Raw genomic sequence first — 18913 nt, forward strand, 5'->3', positions numbered from 1 at the left:
GAATCTGCAAATCCCAAAAAGCCGGGTTAGGGTATCTCCCCTCTCGGTTTCCAGGAGATTGGAGAAATTGACCGTCACCAAACATAAGGTTAGAGAAGAGGAGGGAAGAACATCCTACCAATTTTAAATAAACACTCAAACACTTTCTCGTCCAGACCGTTATATCTTGTACGGGATTTGTCCGACAGTTCGTTCAAGAGCTGTTTTTGACAGCGATAGCCGAGAGAGCCCTGCCGATTTCTCGAGGCGTATCCTTTTCTTAAGCCCCCGACTTCGTGAACGAGCATGCCTAGCCCTAAAAGGATCGTGGCTTTTGGTTAAATTGGCAGACTCTCCATTGCCAGGCTAGTAAGTCAACCACCGCCGCAGGGGCAGTCCTTGCAAGCAGTAGACAAGCTTTTTCCGGAGACCCAGCACGCAGCCTTGCTGTGCTTTGTCGGCTCACCCCTAACCACTTGTCTCTTTTCCCCCCTAACCGCCCTCCCCCTGGCGGGGGGCGGGGGGGGGGGGGGGAAGAAATGTTGAGGTAGGTGAGGGCTGGGGAGAGGGAGAAGGGCGAAGTTCAGCAGCCAATCCCGTCCCCTCTCAGACACGCGTGTATACACACACCCACACACTGCAGTGGGCAAAAGCTACACCAAAGAAAATGGGAGCATCGGTAACTTCTAAGTCAGTGCCGATGCCACCACGCACTTCTCTTCCTATTTACACTGTGAATGCAAACCACCAAAGATAAACTGAAAGCATATTTAAATCAGTGCTTCAAAATCATGGGTACTTTTCACAATTCACATGACCAAGCTGACCCTGGGCCGTTATGATTCAACAGCTCTGGGGTTTTTTTTTTTTTTTTTTTTTGCTTTTTTACAATGTGTTCACTGTAATTTTGCTAATGCAAGCAAACTAAAGCTGAACCTGAAGGAATTGCAGAACTTCCAGTAAATGCCTCTTCAAAACAAGAGCTGATTTTTTTTCTTGTTAAAAAAGAAAAAGGAATTAAAAATAGATTCCTTTGAAGTAAAAAAAAAAACTGTTTCAAGAACATAAAATCTTGGTTTTTCATTAATTTTTAAAAAATTGTTGAACATGTATGTTTCTTAAAGGGAATCTCATAAGTTTCCAGGTGGTAAAATTAAGTCAATTTTTTTCAAAGTCAAAGTATACTACTCAAGAACAAAGTTCAAAATTTAAGCCTATTGTTAGGATGATTCTTTATTACCAATTGACAGGGAAAGTCTTCTCTGTAAGTAAAATCAAGGTCGGGACAGCAGTCATGGGGGAAATTATAGTTATTGTAAACCCAGATATGATACATAAATTCAGCATATTAATTAATCCTCCTTCCTCCTGCTTTATTGAACCAAAAGTTTTGAGTTGGTTCTTTCAGAAACACTATTTTTACTATTTCATCAATTGCTTAGAATAAAGCTATATTTTGCTTGCTTTGTAGGAGTCAGTTCATTCCTGTGAAGCTCTTGGTCTTTCCTGAAGTGTCTACTTAACATCTTTTACCTCATTATTCCAAAGAACACATGCCTTCATCTCATCTGAGGCACACAAGAGTAACAGTAGCTATTTTTTTCTTCAAGATATTCTCCCCAGAATCTACCTTTTCAGGTGTGCTGCAAAAGCTACATTACCAAGATTTCTTCCTAATGCACCTATTTCACTGTTTCACATTGTTTGGTTAGGTATTTTGTTTTGTTTCAGTTACTCATCTATTTCTTGGATTTTTCCCTTTGATAGATTTTCAAGTAATTTTTTCAAGAAAGCAGTGGAAAGCAAACAATGCCTTTGTTTTGCCCTTAATAACACAGTTAGAATTATGGAAACAAAATTGGGACTCACCCATCCCTTATACACGACCACACACAAAAAAAGCACCCTTTTAAGGCATTTTATCTTCTGTCATCTAGAGTTGTTCTTAAGAAGCCTAATGCCCATGTCAATCACAATCCTCTGCAAGTAACCTATTTTTCTCTTTGATGAATGGCTTTTCCTTAAAGAACCCATCTATGTGTTTTTCTTTCATTTTTGCTGCTTTACTTTTTGCAGGAACTTTTTATCCGAAAACTCCAATTTTGTCATCAGTCCAGGAAATTTTCTTTGGTTGTATTCTTGTCCCCTTGTTCCTGTTCTCATTTTCTGAAGGTGCTATTTAAATGAATGCCAGACCTCCTGATTTTTGGACATTTCCATGATTCTTAACTTTTTCCATGTCTTGATCATTCTGCTCTATGTTCTGAGAACTTTCCTTAATTTTATCTTTCAGTTCTCTAATTTAGGCTCCTCAGTGTCACTTTTTTAAATCATTTATTTTTTAATCCTGATAAATGTAGTCTTTCATCCCCATCTCCTATTTCGCCCACCCACCCCTCCCCTCCCCTCTGGTAACCACGTTCGTTCTCTATTGTTAAGAGTCTGTTTCTTGGTTTGTCTTTTATTCCTTTGCTCGTTTCTTAAATTCCACGAGTGAAATCATATAGTATATCTTTCTCTTCTTTCACTTAGTATCATATTCTCTAGCTCCATCCATTGTCATTGCAAATGGCAACATTTCTTTTTATGGCTGAGCAATATTGCACTATATACACACACACACACCACTTCTTCTTTATCCATTCACCTATCAAAGGACACTTGGGCTGCTTCCATAGTTTGGCTAATGTAAATAATGCTGCAATAAACACAAGGGTGCATGTATCCCTTTGAATTAGTATCTTTGTATTCTCTGGGTAAATAGCCAGTAGTGCAACTACTGCATTGTAGGATAATTTTTTTTTAATTTTTTGAGGGAGCTCCATGCTGTTTTCCACTCCCACCCACAGTGCACAAGGGTTTCTTTTTCTCTACATCCTCGCCAACACTTGTCTCTTATTTTAGCTATTCTGACAGGTGTGAGATGGTATCTCATCGTAGTTTTGATATGTATTTCCCTGATGATGATTGATGTTGAGCATCTTTTCATGTGTCTATTAGCCATCTGGATGTGTTCTTTTGAGAAATGTCTGTTCATATTTTCTCAGTGTAACTTTTATAAGCCATCTCATTTTATTTTCACGATTGCTGTAATGTCTAAGAACTTTCCTATTTCACCCCCTTTTCATAAGTAAGTGTTCTTACTTTATGGATGCAAGTTTCCCAAATTTCTATGAAAGTAGTTGTTAGAATTTTTAAAGTTACCTTTTGTTCTGGAATTAACTTTCCTCCAGGTCCATGTGGTCTTTTATTTATTTTGAGAGAGAAAGCATGAGTGGGGGAGGGATAGAGAGGAGTGAGAATCCCAAGCAGGCTCTGCACTGTCAAGAGCAGAGCCTGACACAGGGCTCGAACTCACAAACTGCAAGATCACGACCTGAGCCGAAGTCCGAGCTTAACTGACTGAGCCACCCAGACGTCCCCAGGTCCAGGTGGTCTTATGTGTATTTTGGGAAAGCTCCAGAGAGGCTTCTGATGCTGATCCAGAACTATTTATTTTCTCCATGGGTCTGAGAGCACTACAAAACATTTAAATTTGAAATCAGAGAATGAATACAAGAATGGGAGGCTGAGTGTACAGCCTAACCTCTCATCCCACTGAGATTCTCTGAAATCCAGTGTTTTATCCAGCTTTGAGACCTATGGAAAGTAGCAGCTATTTGAACATGTTATTTTTAAAATTTTGATCACTTGTCACTCTCTTTCACGGCACTGTTAGGTCCAAGAGGACAGTAATCATCTTTCTGGATCATCCTTGAATCCCCAGTACTTTGCACAGTGCCCAACAGAGAAGGCAGTCAAATGTTACATGATGAAGTCATCCGTTGGCTCTACGGACTCACTCTATGGACTCCAAAATATTTCAGTGATGCATGGCTCTCATTATTTAAAAGGCAGAAGTTACACTGTAGTCAGCTTCCTTTTAACTTCTGTGGGTCATTATAGCATAGGGGGAACGTAAATGGGGAAGGAGGGAAATTCCATTGTACTACTGAGCTGATAGTCTTTACGAGAACGGTCTCGATAGAGGTAAACACATGAACGTAGAAACTGAATGTACTACTGTTATCAGAAAATGTAAGTGGAGAGAAACTGAATAGACAGTGAACAGACAACTACAGTTGCCTTTTTTATTTCCACAGTTGTTATTCTTTTAAGGTGGTTCAAAAACCTCCAACCACTGGCTGTCCTCTTCTCAGTCCCTCTTCAACTTTCTCTTGGCCCCTTCCTAAGTGCAGAGCAATTAAGTAGGAATGTGAATCTGTCCATTTAAAACTTTCCAACCAATTTAAAAACATCCTGAGGTCTGAAGTGTCCACTTTCTAATTCTTCAAGCTGCTACAATGGGTGACTAAGCTCTAGATGGGGTACAAGGGTAGTGTGTTGAACCACAAATACCTGTCAAAGTCATGATGCCTATTCCTAAAAAGAACTTTTGTGAACAGGAATCCTGAGATCCTCCCGGTTGCATGGTTAAAACTCAAGCTCTCTCATGTTTAGCAATGTGATCTCCCTTACTTTGTTACTGTTCATCTGCCTCAAATTGCCATTCTGAACTTGGCAAAAACACAGCCTAATCTCCCTTCGATTCTAATTTCCTAACCACTGCCCTCAGGCCCTCCCCCTAATGAAAATGTACGAAAAGTTCACACTGCTTTTGCGTGCATCTCATTTGAGACTGTGGCCAGATTTCTATTATAGATATGTCTAATCTATCATTTGTGCAGGCCTGGCCTCTCAGTTACACTACTAAAACTGTGGATTCCTCACTTCCATCTTTAAGCATCTTCTGTAGCCAGTCACAGTGCTGGATAAGCATCACTTCATCCACTTAACCTCCCACCCTTCCAAACTAAGACCAGCTTAGTTGTACAAACACAAATTTCAGGCAGCAAAGATGCGGCCACTTAAATAACTACACCAATTGTAAAAATTTAACCTTAAATAAGGTAATTGCTGATGAAATATGAAGATCTTTGTCAAACCACCCCCACAGCAACCTGGAAGTATTTCTCTGCAATACTACTGTCAAATGACCAAAGATATCACAGATGAATATTGGAAGGAAACCTTATTTTAACTATGTCATTTACATTTTCTTGTGCACAATCTGGTAACAACACCCACTTCCAAGATGCCCATTATTTTAAAACCTTCTATACTTTGAACTTGCTTTTATGTCTCTCAGCAATGAATTTTACATCCTTACTGTCTTGTACGTAATAAACGTTTCTGTTAACCAAATGTCTAACCTCTTGCCAAATGCAAACGTTCAATACACTGAAACCTAAAAGCCTCTCCCACCCTTCCTGAATATGCAGGAGACATAGATACATACAGACTTTAAAATAAACAATTCCCAATTCTTTCACAAGATGTAAACATGATTATAATCACACACTCCGCACTTTCTTAGGGAACATTTTTTAGGACTAATCTCTCAAAACCACAACCAAATTATCCAAGGCAAAGTCGTGTGTTCCACTTAACATTTTTTAACGTTTCACAAGGTGATGACTTTTGAAAATCCAACCATTACACACTTGTGGGAAACCAGCTCACGTTTAATTGTGACATTTTAAAATCGGACAAGTGTTTTGACATCTGCCCCCCTCCCCCATATTTAGTCTCTTTAAAATGACAGGAAAACACCAACCAATCACAGGCTTAATGGGTTTAATAAATTTACCCCTTCAGTTCCTATCTGCAGCACCCAGGATTCCTTTGAAATTCCAGACAGACCCGGCAGTGGCCAGCAGCACACTTCGGACCTCCAGAGTTAAAAGTGCAGGTTCTCTGAGCATTCGGTGTTGTGTGGCACTTGTCCGAAACTGGTACTTCCCTACAGCTGGGGAACTTTCGGTGTACCAGTGGAAAAAAAGCTTTTCCCCTTCAAGGGGAAGAAAATCACTCCTCAAGACCCAGCAGATCTGGCTGCGAGGTCTTTCCTCCTGTCCCATCTCTTCGGGCTTGTTTTTTTGCAGTGGAGCAAGAGAGACCAAAATCTAACCTGAGTTACAAGAAACAAGACAGTGATGGCTATAAAGGGAGTGACCCGGAGCAAATGAGATGCTCCTTCGCCTCCCACATCCAATATATGTGCTTCACAGAAAAACAACAAAAAAGTAACAGGTCCACAAAATACAACAGCTAGAATTACAAAATCCATTCATCCAGAGGGTGGTGGAAGGCAGGAAGGGGAGTTGGGAGGGTAAATGGCACAGGGAGAAAAAAAAGTATTCAAATCAGTTCAGGCACGGGGGCTGGCAAGTGCTAGAAAAGAGCTGCAGAAAAACCTGTGGTCCATTCAGACCCACCGATGTTAGAAATCCACATACTGGTGTCAGGAAGATTCTGCCTTATGCGCACCAGAGACAAAAATCCCAGTTCCTCAGAGAGAAGGGAGTATGCAGCGGGCCCTTGGCAGAGCGGGTCCTGCCTTCTCTGGCAGAGGAGATGACAAGGAAAGGAGCTCCTACAGCCCCCTTCTGATCCCGCCCATCCCCTCTGGGTGGCAGGCGACTCAGTGGCCTGCAGCAGCCTTCAGTTTGGCAGGAGACGGATGCGGTGAAGGGAATTTCTCGGCAGAGGTTGAGCTACTCAGGGCAGACTGCAGGTAGACCGTCTTGTGGAAAAGTCTGTTGCTTAGGAAAACCACCAAGGAGAAGAGGCGCAACTGGAAAAGGCTGAAAGGCAAGAGACCCGACTTGTTAGATCCCGAGCTGCTCAAACTTCGTGTTTTCACTACTTGACAGCTTATTTTTAAAATTTTTAAAAATTTACGTTAAACATTTTTAAATGACATAGGGGAAAATAGGAGAACTGAAATTTGATCAAGGAAGGACAGACACTAGACACATGGGTTAACAGGCAGCAACCAAAGAATGCACTGGGTCTGATGCGGTCACGAGTACGACAGAATCGCCACTGGGAGTGTCAGGCTTTGAGGAAATAAAGTTACATTTCAGGTTAATTCTGATTTGAGGAGTACTTGTCTATGGCTGACTTCAGAGTATAAACATCAAGCCATGTCTGAAGACATCAAATACTACATGTGCTCCATTTTCAAGAGTTTCAGGGGACAGCCAATTACAGAGCCTGCAATTACAGTGAGCAAGAGTGAGCCAACACCCAAAGCAGATCCGAAATGTTTAATACATGTATCCTCACTGACTTCAGCAAAACTGATCAAAGATTAAACTTTTTTTTTTTTTAACTTCAGGAGTGCTATTATTATTGCTGAAGATTCACAGTACTTTTACTGTCAATAAACTCATGTAGCCAGATCACATAGCCCACTATAAAAAGTTGGCCATTTTTACAAAAATGGACTTACCCATAGGTGTTTACAAGTGCCTTATGTTCAGTGAACTGTTAAATTTTAAGAATATGTGTAATTCTTTGTAATGTAATGTGCATATATGCCTGAGAAAAATTGGCGAATCCATTCCACAAGTGTTTTTCTCTCATCATAGTATGTATTAATGTTTTCCTACAATGTAAGAGGCTTTTAAAAAGTCTCATTCCTATAATTGTGATGTTATAGCCCTGATCCTTTACACAGACAGATAGCTTACATTAGTTACTACATTTTAGCCAACACTGGCTAATACTTACTATGCTTTGCCAGGGGTCTTTGCTTCATTGGCGCTGATAATGAATAGAGGAAAGAGGATGGAGAAGAGGCAGCCACTGTAAACAGAAGGGAAAGAGTCACCTTCATGACAGCCAAGACTTTGGAAGGGATATTAGAAGCCCAAAGTTCCCTTGCCTCCAGAGCTAACATCATGGCTTGATGAAATCTTAATGTTTCAAACATGTCCAAATTTTTTTTTTTTCCTAAGCACCAGCTACTTTTAACACTGCTCCAGGAGGCAACATAAAAGAGTATGTATGGCATATAGAATCATGCAGGCTAGATTTTAATGCTGACAAACATCTGACTATCTGTCAAGGAGAAAAAGTCTGCAGACCGGACAGCCAAGTAAGAATGGAAAATGCCTACCACAGGAGCAGGTATATGGAAGGTGCTCCTACAATGAGTCTTTATTTTTACTAGTCCCCATCAAGTCCCTCAAGTCAAATTACCTGATAATATATGAGGACTGCATTGCTGTGAGGAAAGCCAAGGGCAAACCAAATCCAAAGTAGTAAGGCCAATTCCTTTCTATGTTTGACAGCCGCTGATGCATTTCAATTCCTAAAACAAGAGAGCTGATACAATTAGATCGCTTATTTCCTTTTAGTCAAATGACTACGTAGACAAATTATTTGAGGTCTCAGTTTTAGGTACAGATCTGTCATGTAGAACAGTTAAAAAAAAGCATACAAATTGGAATTGTTTGAATATGGTAAGGCTTCTGTGCAAAGCTTTTCAGTTCAACAATCACAATTTCAAAGCTGCTAAGAATCATGAATTACCTCATCAGCATCCTTTGTCATGATGAGTCCTGAACAAAGGTATCAAATAAAAGGGCAGCCATTCTCTAGAAACCAATTAACCTCTTCCAAACATGGGACACCCAGACAGATATGCCAAGGTCTTTTACAACATCCCCAAAAGAATATGAAAGCACTGACATCAAATAATTTATCTAATTCAGAATAATGCATGCTCTTTTACGCTATCGCATGGCTCAGTCAGAGCTACATCAAATTAAGTGGCATAAAGACAATGTTCCACTGCCATATCCCCCAGCATCAAAGTTAAGGGTTAAAACCCCTTAAGTGAGGGGCGCCTGGGTGGCTCAGTCGGTTAAGCATCCGACTTCAGCTCAGGTCACGATCTCACGGTCCGTGAGTTCGAGCCCCGCGTCGGGCTCTGGGCTGATGGCTCAGAGCCTGGAGCCTGCTTCCGATTCTGTGTCTCCCTCTCTCTCTGCCCCTCCCCCATTCATGCTCTGTCTCTCTCTGTCTCAAAAATAAATAAAACGTTAAAAAAAAAAAAAAAACCAAAAAACCCTTAAGTGAAAATTCTCTCTTGCCAAAGAGGCTACTTCCTTCCAAAGATGGTTTGCCAATGGCCTAAGTATTGAACAGTTTAAGAAGTCTGCTTCACAGCACTTCTGGACTGGACATCCTACTTCTCAGTTTCTTTACACAGACTCACCTTTATTGAACCAACGATATTCAAAGCAGTACAGTGAGTAGAGAAGGGACATATGCAGAAGACTAACCAGTTGACCAACAAGGTGGATGGGAAAGAGACTCACGAACATCCCCTGAAGAACAAATATGGAGAATCTTAATTCCAACACTTCAGAGAACTAACACTATTCACCTGCCACTGAGTCCTCCCCCTCTGCCTAGATAGCCTCACAGATGCTCCGTAAGGGTCTCAACAGCAGGAGAGTGGACAATGCCCATGAGCAAGGAAGAGCTGGTAAGTTCGTGTTGCTTATCATTTTAGGATTTTTAAATTCTCTATTTATTTCTGTGAAAAAATTATTTAAAAAGCATTACCTCCCATAAAGCTTATCTGCCCCCGTATAAATGCAACACCCTGTCTTTGTGAAGCTCCCTCTGGTGAATCCTTTTTCAAAATTTGCCCATGTACCCAGAAGGCCAGTCTCACCTGGATGAGGAAAAGAGCCTGCAGCAAAAGGTTGAAGAGCATGTCAGCAATTATTTTGCTGACACTAGGGAATGGGTGAGGCTTCCTCCCTGACACCTCAAATGCTAGGTCAGCTATGTCCTGTAACAGAGAAAGCAGCTCACCAAAACATGAATAAGATGGCTTCACTATCCATTCCCAAAGCTAAGGCCACTGATCTACCATTAGATCCGCCAGGTGAGAAAAGCCCCCGGACATCTGGCCATGAGATGCTTTTGCGACTGAGACAATAATTCCATTTTTTTTTTACAAGAGCACAAAAATCACCACTGGCTGCATGACCAACAAAGGTTAAGGCTATGAAATCGTTCCTGCATAGCCACCACTCACAGGCTAAAACCTGCCACCCACCAACCCATCATGCGGCAGCACCCAGACTCCATTCTCTCCTGGACCTACCTGAAACCAAATGGCATTGACAACTTTGCTAAGCACAAACAGAGGAAGTACCCAAAGAGCACTGAAAATGGACGTAAGGAAGAATTCCAGCCACGACCAAACATCTCCATGTAGTGATGGATCACCTAAGAAAGGGGAAAAGAGAGTTGTCACTGTAACTGGAGAAATGAAAAACAAAAAAGACCGAATATGGAACCCCCTAGTTGGTGACTATTCTCCCTCACCACCCACCCACACACACACACACACACACACACACACACACCCTGTGTTTCTTTCCAGCACACGACCATGACTACTTCAGATAGTTTTCCTCTTCGTAGACACATCAAATTCTAGCCACAGCTCTCATTGGAGTAGTCCTAGATATGTGCTGCTTACCTTGAGACAGACCCGCTTACCGGGTGCTGACTGACACATCACAGACCTTTGACAGTACACAGTATAAAGGAAACTACCTGGGTTTAAATCCCAGCTCGGCCCCTTACTAATAGTTTAACCTCGGGTAACTAACTTCCATTTTCTCATCCACGAAAATGATGTTGGTAACAGTACCCACTCAAAGGGTTGTTGACAGGCTTGAGCTAAAAACAGCTAAAGCTCCTGGAACAGGGAAGTGTTTGGTAAACTGAGGGAGACAGGGACAATCCCTTGTACCTCCGCCCCAGGCACGCAGCACACAGCAATGCATATACTTACCAATAATTTGGGCTGTTACTGACTGGAGTACAGGAATAAACACTCGATAAAACAACAGGAGACTTAACTAAAGGAAAGAATAAAGTAAACATTAAAAGCTCTTCTTTAAAAAGAGTTCCAAGTTTCAGTGTCATTTTCCAGATGGAGGTGCCTTTTCAAGGAGCCCTGAAGAGGCACCAAAACTGGACCCGTTTCTATAGCCTAGTCCTTCTCTAAGGTACAAACCTGACATTGCTTGTAAAAACAGAGGATCTTAGGGATACAGACAAACATTTTAATAATATTCAGACCAAAATACAGGCACATACTAAATACATAGTAATATTTTATTAAGCAAACATCCAAAAACATCTGTGAAATGTTTGGATTAAGACAAGTTGGATTACATGGAATTCCAAGTCCCCCAAAAAAAATCTCACTACCCGTTCTTCAAAGTACTCAAATTTCACTTAAGCCCGTGTTGGCTCTCAGTTAACTCTAGGCAACATATTCTGGTGTGGGTTTTCAATAGTCATCAATTCTAGTAGAATGATAAGACCAGGTGCAAGGATAACCTTGCTCTTGTCCTTCTGCCTTTCCCTTCTGATAGTTGCTCTTCTCCAAAATGCCCCATGTCAAGAGAAACTGTTACCGCTAACATTAAAACTTGTGAATGAGTCGTTTTTTAAAAATAAAATGTATATTCAGGGCTATCCCTGACATTTACATACAAGTGTTCTTTGAGTGGAAATAAAATCATTGCAGAAGCACAGATTCCCAGTTATGGTTTAAGCATGTATCAGTAGGTAAAAGCTACTTGTCTCAGTTTCAAGAAAAGAATTGAAAGCTATTAAGAGAGCAACAATCTGAAGATGCTTGTAAGGCACCTGGCATTTGAGGAAAAAGAACTCACCCAGAATACTCCACCATTCCAAGCGCAGCACTGGAAAATTCTACTAACGATACGCGGCTCACTGGAAAAGACCACATGCATTCAGCTAATATGGCACACAGGCCATTTCCAAATCAACATTCATTCACTCACTCACCATTACCTTTTGTTGGTTACCATTATTTTTCTAGCACCTACTGTTCTCTCAATGCTCTCCCAGTGTCAATAAGAAATGGTTAAAAATATTTCTTAGGGGCTCCTGAGTAGCTCAGTTGGTCAGGCGGTTAAACGTCCGACTTCGACTCAGGTCATGATCTCATGGTTCCTGAGTTCGGGCCCTGCATTGGGCTCAGCACAGAGCCTGCTTCGGAGATCTGTCTCCCTCTTGCTCTGCCCCTCCTCAACTCGCCTGGGAGCGCTCTCCTGTGCACTCTCTCCCCCTCTGTCTCAAAAATACATGAACATTAAAGAAAAATATTTCTAGGAAAACAGATTCTTATAATTATTATTTGCAGTTCTCTATTCACCATTCTGTCTTTTTAAAACACCATGACATTTTTTAAATGTCAGTTTATATAAATCTCTGCATTCTTTTTTTTTAATTTCTTAAAATATTGATTGATTGATTGGGGGGGGGAGGCGGCTGGATCCCTCGACCCTGAGATCACAACCTGAGCCAAACTGAAGAGTCAGACACAACCAACTGAAACACCATGACATTCTGAACAAGCATTATTAGTAGACCCTAGTTTAATTTAATGTGGGGAAAAAAAAAGAGTCACCCGTAACATTTTTTTGGAAAAAAAGCACAAAAAACAAAGGGGGTACTGAAACTCTGAGTGACTATATAAGGTCTTCATTCTACACTAAGGACCAGCCACTTTCTGAAGCGCCCTCCCCCTCAGATATTTTCTGACATCAGCCCCCGCTGCTTACCTCTCTTGCTTCCTTTCTATACTTTGGGCTCTCCTCTGTGCCAGGACACTGCTTGCCCTTCTTCGACGCTGCTCCTCTCTCTTTTGCTGAATCCGAGCATCGAGCTTTGAGATGGTACAAATTCCCCAGATGGAGTCTTTGATTCCCTGTATTAAAAGAGGGAGGAATACACATCAGGAGACTTTCCCAAATTACATAAAGTGAAATAACAGTGGAAACTATTGAAATTTCTCTGCTACATGGCTTAAGGGAGACTTAATCTTTTGATATAATTCAAAATTTATAGGAGTTGTAAGAATAGAACTTCCAAATATCCTTTCTCCAGCTTTGTGAAGTAATAATAAATGTGGTAAATTAATTATTTACATATATGCATTTTTCCTATATCAGAATGTGTATTTCCAAGAATGATATTCTTCCATATAAACCCAAGTTACCAATTCAAGAAATTTAATACCAAAATACTTGAATCTACAGTCCATATTCCAGTTTCTCCATTTGTCCCAACAATGCCCTCTAGGGCATGTTTACCCTTCACGTGTCAGAAATCAGTTCAGAATCATATACTACCTTTAGCTGTCATGGCTCTTTAGCCTCTTTCAATCAGAAACAGCTCTTCAGCCTGTCTTTCTTTTTGAAATACAGAGGCCAGTTCATGCTACTCTCTCAGTTCAGGTCCACTCACAATTAGACCCAGGTTGCCCCTTTTGGGGCAGGAATATCACAGAAGTGCTGGTGTGCCCTTCCCGGTATTACATCCAGAGACACATGACATCTGTCTGCCCTTGCGAGTCATGTTAATTTTACATACTCAGTCAAGGGGTTGTCCAGCTTTTCTCCACTATATGGTTGCAAACTTTTCATCTTGCAATTAATCAGCTATGGGTGGGCAGACAGGGCTGAGACCAGGCAAGTATCCTGCTCAAGTTCTCTCCCCTAGATTTAGTACCCACTGACAATTCTTGCTCAAACCAAGCTTGAAGAACATGGTTGCAAAACAGTGGCTTTCCAATCCCTCTACACTTAAGACTACAGAGCCCAGTATTGCCCTCCCCTATATTCTTTCAGTATTAATCAAATGCCTCTAGTATGTCCTCTATCCTGTGCTAAACTCTAGTGATACTGAGGACAAATTAAACACTGGTCTCTAGAATGACCACAGATGGAGAAAGACACAAATAAATCATTACTATAAAATGTGAACAGCTGCAGGATAAGAGCATGCCACATAAGACGGAGATAATATGGCGGTAGAGCTGGAGAAAAAAATGTCCTTAAAGAGTGTATGAAGGGGGAGAAGGCTAAGTCTATTAAGACAGTGACAGAAGCTCTTGCCAACCATATTGGAAGAGCTCCAACAGCAGAAAATTTTGTTAGTGCTACAACCTCCAGAACTGCCTATCACCCAGTCCCAAAAACTACACTCATTCATCCATCCATTCACCCACACATTAAGCATCTTCAATGAGCTAGACATTGGTCATATGTAATGAACTTTTAAGCACTCCCATTGAGCAAGGACCGCCCCCATCCTCCCCCCCCCGCCCCCCCCACAATTGAATGGGCCTCTCTCTTGCTCCCAGGAATACAGCTACATGGGCTACAACCAGGGCATTAAGTCTCAGACATCCACTATGATGGAATTGTGTGCTATTGGTTAATTTGGGTTATTAAGTCCTAAACAGATCTTTATGGGACATTTTCCTAGAGCATCATCTGCACCATGTAGAATGGAGAGAAAATAGGTTCTGTAATGCAAATATGAATAGAGTAGTTTAAGTAATAGTATTATATCAATGTTCATTGTTTAATTTTGACCAGTGGACCAAGGTTACATAACATTAGGGGAAGCTGGTGAAGGATATAGGGCAACTCTTTGTACTATCCTGCAACTTTTGTGTAAGTCTAAAATTATTCCAAAATAAGAAGTTTTTTTTTTTAAATATAAGTGTCAGTATCCTTTTTTTTGAGAGAGAGGGCAGATGTGAGGGAGGGGCAGAGAAAGAGATAATCCCACGAGGGGCAGAGAAAGAGAGGGGGGGAGGGGGGGAGGGAGGGAGGGAGAGAGAAAGGGAGGGAGAGAGAGAGAAAGGAGGCTCACCCGAAGCAGGGCTCGTGTTTTACCCGAAGCGGGATTCGTGCTCACCTGATGCAGGGCTCGAGCTCATGAATGTGAGATCATAACCTGAGCCAAAGTCAGATGGTTAACGACTGAGCCACCCAAGAGCCCCCAAAATAAAAAGCTTCTCATTTCTTTATTTTAATGTTTATTCATTTTTTGAGAGAGAGAGAGAGCACAAGTGGAGGAAGGACAGAGAGAGAGGGAGACACAGAATCCCAAGCAGGCTCTAGGCTCTGAGCTGTCACTACAGGGCCCAACACAGGGCTCAAGCTCATGAGCCATGAGATTATGACTTGAGCCGCAGTTGGACGCTTAATTGACTTGAGTCCCCCAGGCACCCCCACTAAAAATCTTTCTAAAGAAAAGGCTCTGGAGCCAAACTGACCAAGGTTCCAATACTAGAGACATGCACTAGATAGGTCTCTCAATTTTCTGGAAGATGCAGGACAATACTTACTGTCCTGAGTAGTATGGATGAGAATGAAAACCTGCATGTGAAGAACCCAACAAATATAATAAAAATTCCCAAAAAAAACCTAAAGGATTTCCTAGTCGGTTTCTGTAGCAAAAAGATCAAGAGATTACTCGATGACATACTCACCCTGGCAAGGTCCTGGAGAAAGGTTTTGACACTGTCAGCCATCTCTTCACCACCCAAACTACTAACTACACAGGAGAGAGAAGCGTCTCAAAATCTTTCATCATGAAGGACCTGGAAACAGATGGAACATAATGGGGCAACAAACAGTTATCTTACAGGTAAGTTACCTCACGTACATTTCTACACGATGATGTTTTCCATGTATTTACATCTCTACTCAGAGTGCAGCAGATTCCAGCACTCCCGTAGATACTAACACAGTGAACTAAGTAAAGATACACCTGCAACAGCTGAAACCTGAAAGCAATACAATTTTTTTCATGTTTGAGAGATAAAGTAACCACGTGAGCAGGGGAGGGGCAGAGAGGAAGAGAGGAAGAGAGGAAAAGAAGGAGAGAGAGAATTCCAAGAAGGCTCCACGCTCAGTGTGGAGCTGGATGTGGGGTCTATCTCACAATCGACCGGGGACCCAGGCGACCGAAGCAATACAAATTTTAAATTACTTCCCACTCTTTCACTTTTATATGGGGTAAATGTGCTCTTGGACCAGGCCTCCTTAGGCCTTGAAGTCCCTAACTATCCCTCCTACACTTCCCAAGTACTTGAGGATTTGATGAGTGATAATTACATTTCAGTATCCTCCTAAGCGATTATTTATGCTTGGTATATAACCTCAAACACTTGAATGAAAACACAAGAGCAAGATGAAAGTTCTAGCAAGAATTACTAAATACTGGGGCGCCTGGGTGGCTCAGTCGGTTAAGCGGCCGACTTCGGCTCAGGTCATGATCTCGCGGTCCGTGAGTTCGAGCCCCGCGTCGGGCTCTGTGCTGACACCTCAGAGCCTGGAGCCTGTTTCAGATTCTGTGTCTCCCTCTCTCTGACCCTCCCCTGTTCATGCTCTGTCTCTCCCTGTCTCAAAAATAAATAAAAAAAAAAAAGTTAAAAAAAATTTTTTTAAAAAAAGAATTACTAAATACTATAATTCATGCACAGGATCCTCTGGTATACAAGTGAGCTTAAGGTACAATGTGAAACTGCCCACCTAGACCACCAAATAAGCCTCCCTCTGTTTTCAACTTTAAATATATACATATATATACACACACAATTTTTTTTTTTTTTAACATTTATTTATTGTTGAGAGACAGAGGCAGAGCATGAGCAGGGGAGGGGCAGAGAGAGGGAGACACAGAATCCAAAGCAGGCTCCAGGCTCTGAGCTGTCAGCACAGAGCCCGACGGGGGCTCGAACCCACAAACCGGGAGATCATGACCTGAGCCGAAGTCGGATGCTCAACTGACTGAGCCACACAGGCGCCCCTATACACACAATTTTAATATGCACGCAAGAAACGGTGGACTATAAACTGGGCCAAAAAAGTTCATGTGTATAAACATTCTTTAAAATACTATAACTTTTTCATTTTATATATTTCTCAGGTGAATGAGAAATCTAGCTTCAAAAATTATGAGACTTTCACAAGCATCTTGTATAAACTCAACTTTCAAAACACAGCACATTTTGTCACATATATAACCACTTCAAACTGTACCTTGACCCAACTGGATTAGTGCCACCCAGAACCAGAAGAACAAGGAATATAGTGGTAGGAAGGCAACTTTCACAACACCGTATGTACCACCTGCTCCTGAGGTCAAATCCCATTACTTCAGAATAAAGAAGTTTCTAGAGTAAGAAACTTCTGTTAACACTCCCAGTTGAAAACAAAAACACCTCACAGTGACAGGATAACTCGCTGCCAGGTGAATAATAACTGTTCAAGGATGATACTAGTTTGTAAAGACTATCATGGATTCACTTTTTTTTATTTATTTATTTTTTTAACGTTTATTTATTTTTGAGACAGAGAGAGACAGAGCATGAACGGGGGAGGGTCAGAGAGAGAGGGAGACACAGAATCTGAAACAGGCTCCAGGCTCTGAGCTGTCAGCACAGAGCCTGACGCGGGGCTCGAACCCACGGACTGCGAGATCATGACCTGAGCCGAAGTTGGACGCTTAACCGACTGAGCCACCCAGGCGCCCCTATCATGGATTCAAACCAGCTACTTTCTCATCTATAAATTAAGGATCTTAAAATTCTCCATTCGTCTTTTGAATACAAGGTATAACATGAAAATGGTAACTTCTATATAAACATAATCCCAGTAAACATGAACTAGCTTGGGAATTTAAGGAAACCAATCACTTAGCCTGGATTTCTCACAGGGCACGAAGCACGGCAGTTCTAGTCCAGCAGAACAGCTGTGTTACCTGAACCGTGGCCATGAACACCTGGTTTCTGCACGTACAAGTGGCAGGTTACCTAGTGACCAACAGCAGCCTTGGTAGGACAAGTCACTTCAATTCTCTACAGAGACCCTAACAGCCTTCCTTCAGGAATTCTTGGTGATTGTCCGGTTTGACAAAAACTGAAGCATGGAGAAAAACAGAACTTGACACAATTTAAGACCACACAGGAGGAACGTTACAACTGAGCTGGAAGGAAAGAAGATGCATCTGGTTCTCATCATTTTACAGCTGGAGGAACTGAGTCTCCGAAGTTAAATGGCTTGCTCAAAATCACAGCAAATGAAAGGCTACTGCAATCTTCAAAACCCTGGTGTTCAGACCCTCTGTCGGGACTTCTTTTTCCTCAAGCTTTGCAATTAGTTTAACCCGAGCCATCCCATGGACAACTTCTGAACCTAGATCTACAGACGGCCATTAGATTCTCAGCAGTCATTAGAACTTATTAAGCATCTACTGAGGCACATTCCTGTCCTTTCATTTCTAAGCCACCAAGCCCGGAAAGCAGGAACCTGTCCTAGCCCACACCAGGTGCAGAAAGGATGAGCATCCTCACGTCTCATGGGAGCTCCACGGATTGCCCCGGGCCCACGGGCTCAGACGCATCTTCGCCTTAGCTGCTTGCCAATTTCGACCGGAAACTAGTCTCCTCCCGCAACCCAGCCGTACACGAGGTGCGGAGCACGCTCACCTCCGGTCACACGCAGAGCTAAACATAGACGCGCTGCACCTGGGGCAGCGTCCCGCGCCCCGGCCCGACCCCGCTCGGGCCGGAACCTTCCTGCCAGGGGTCCCCTGCAGGAGCCCCTGCCCCGAACCCCGCACCTCCGCGCTCGGGGCCTCCCTGTCCTCGCACGCCCTTACCGCCCCTGCCTCGCAAGGCCCCAGCCGCGCGCCCGCTACGCGGCGCCAGGGGCCTGGCTCGGCCACTCTGCACCTACCCGGCCGCTCCGCCGCCCGGCCCCTCGCCCACCGCGCGTCAGCTCGGCTCCTCCTGGCCCCTTCACGCCCGGCCGCCAGCTCCCGCCCGGGCGCTCCCAGGGCCGGGGCCGCTGCGCCCGAACTGGGCATGCCCGGGCCGCACGGGGCCGCTGGGAAGTCGGGCGGGCGCCGAGCCGAGCGGAGACGATCCGAGCCACGCCGCGCCGCCCCGGGTGGCGGGGGCGGGGCCGCAGCGGCGGAGGGGGCGGGGCCAGGCGGGGCGACTGAGCCTGGGAAATGCAGTCCGTGGGCCGGGCCTCGCCGGTCCCGCGCCGCGTGCGAGGAAGCCTAGGACCGCCCGACGCGCTTCCCATACCGCTTTCCTCATCCCGTCCTTCCCGATACCTCATCCTGTTCTTTGCCCTCCCCAGTATACTCCTGCCTGGTTGCTTGTCCTTCT

At 43.1% G+C, this 18913-nt stretch overlaps 1 protein-coding gene across 1 annotated transcript; it reads right to left on the reverse strand.

Annotated features, from left to right (window-relative positions):
• Window positions 1–4899: 4899 nt before the first annotated feature.
• EI24 (EI24 autophagy associated transmembrane protein) lies at window positions 4900–18694 on the reverse strand. The gene is made up of 11 exons (XM_060605151.3): window positions 18474–18694; window positions 15221–15331; window positions 12498–12643; window positions 11583–11643; window positions 10691–10757; window positions 9992–10116; window positions 9554–9673; window positions 9089–9200; window positions 8068–8179; window positions 7597–7671; window positions 4900–6665 (listed from the first exon to the last, which is right to left on the reverse strand). The coding sequence occupies exons 2-11, from the start codon at window positions 15260–15262 to the stop codon at window positions 6503–6505; spliced, it is 1023 nt and encodes a 340-aa protein (XP_060461134.1). The 5' UTR covers window positions 15263–15331; window positions 18474–18694; the 3' UTR covers window positions 4900–6502.
• Between the last annotated feature and the right edge of the window lie 219 nt (window positions 18695–18913).

Source organism: Panthera onca, chromosome D1 (assembly GCF_046562875.1).
Source record: "Panthera onca isolate mPanOnc1 chromosome D1, mPanOnc1 haplotype 2, whole genome shotgun sequence".
In the NCBI taxonomy this organism is placed as follows: Eukaryota; Metazoa; Chordata; class Mammalia; order Carnivora; family Felidae; genus Panthera; species Panthera onca.

Bases quoted from the DNA above. Each gene is read 5' to 3' on its own strand.
- EI24 (XM_060605151.3), bottom strand. From the start codon at position 15,262: ATGGCTGACAGTGTCAAAACCTTTCTCCAGGACCTTGCCAGG. The intron at 7,672-8,067 runs GTAATTTGACTT...TTCTGTTTACAG, and splicing joins CAGTCCTCATATATTATCAG to TGGCTGCCTCTTCTCCATCC. The intron at 6,666-7,596 runs GTAAGTATTAGC...CTTGCCTTTCAG, and splicing joins AAGACCCCTGGCAAAGCATA to CCTTTTCCAGTTGCGCCTCT.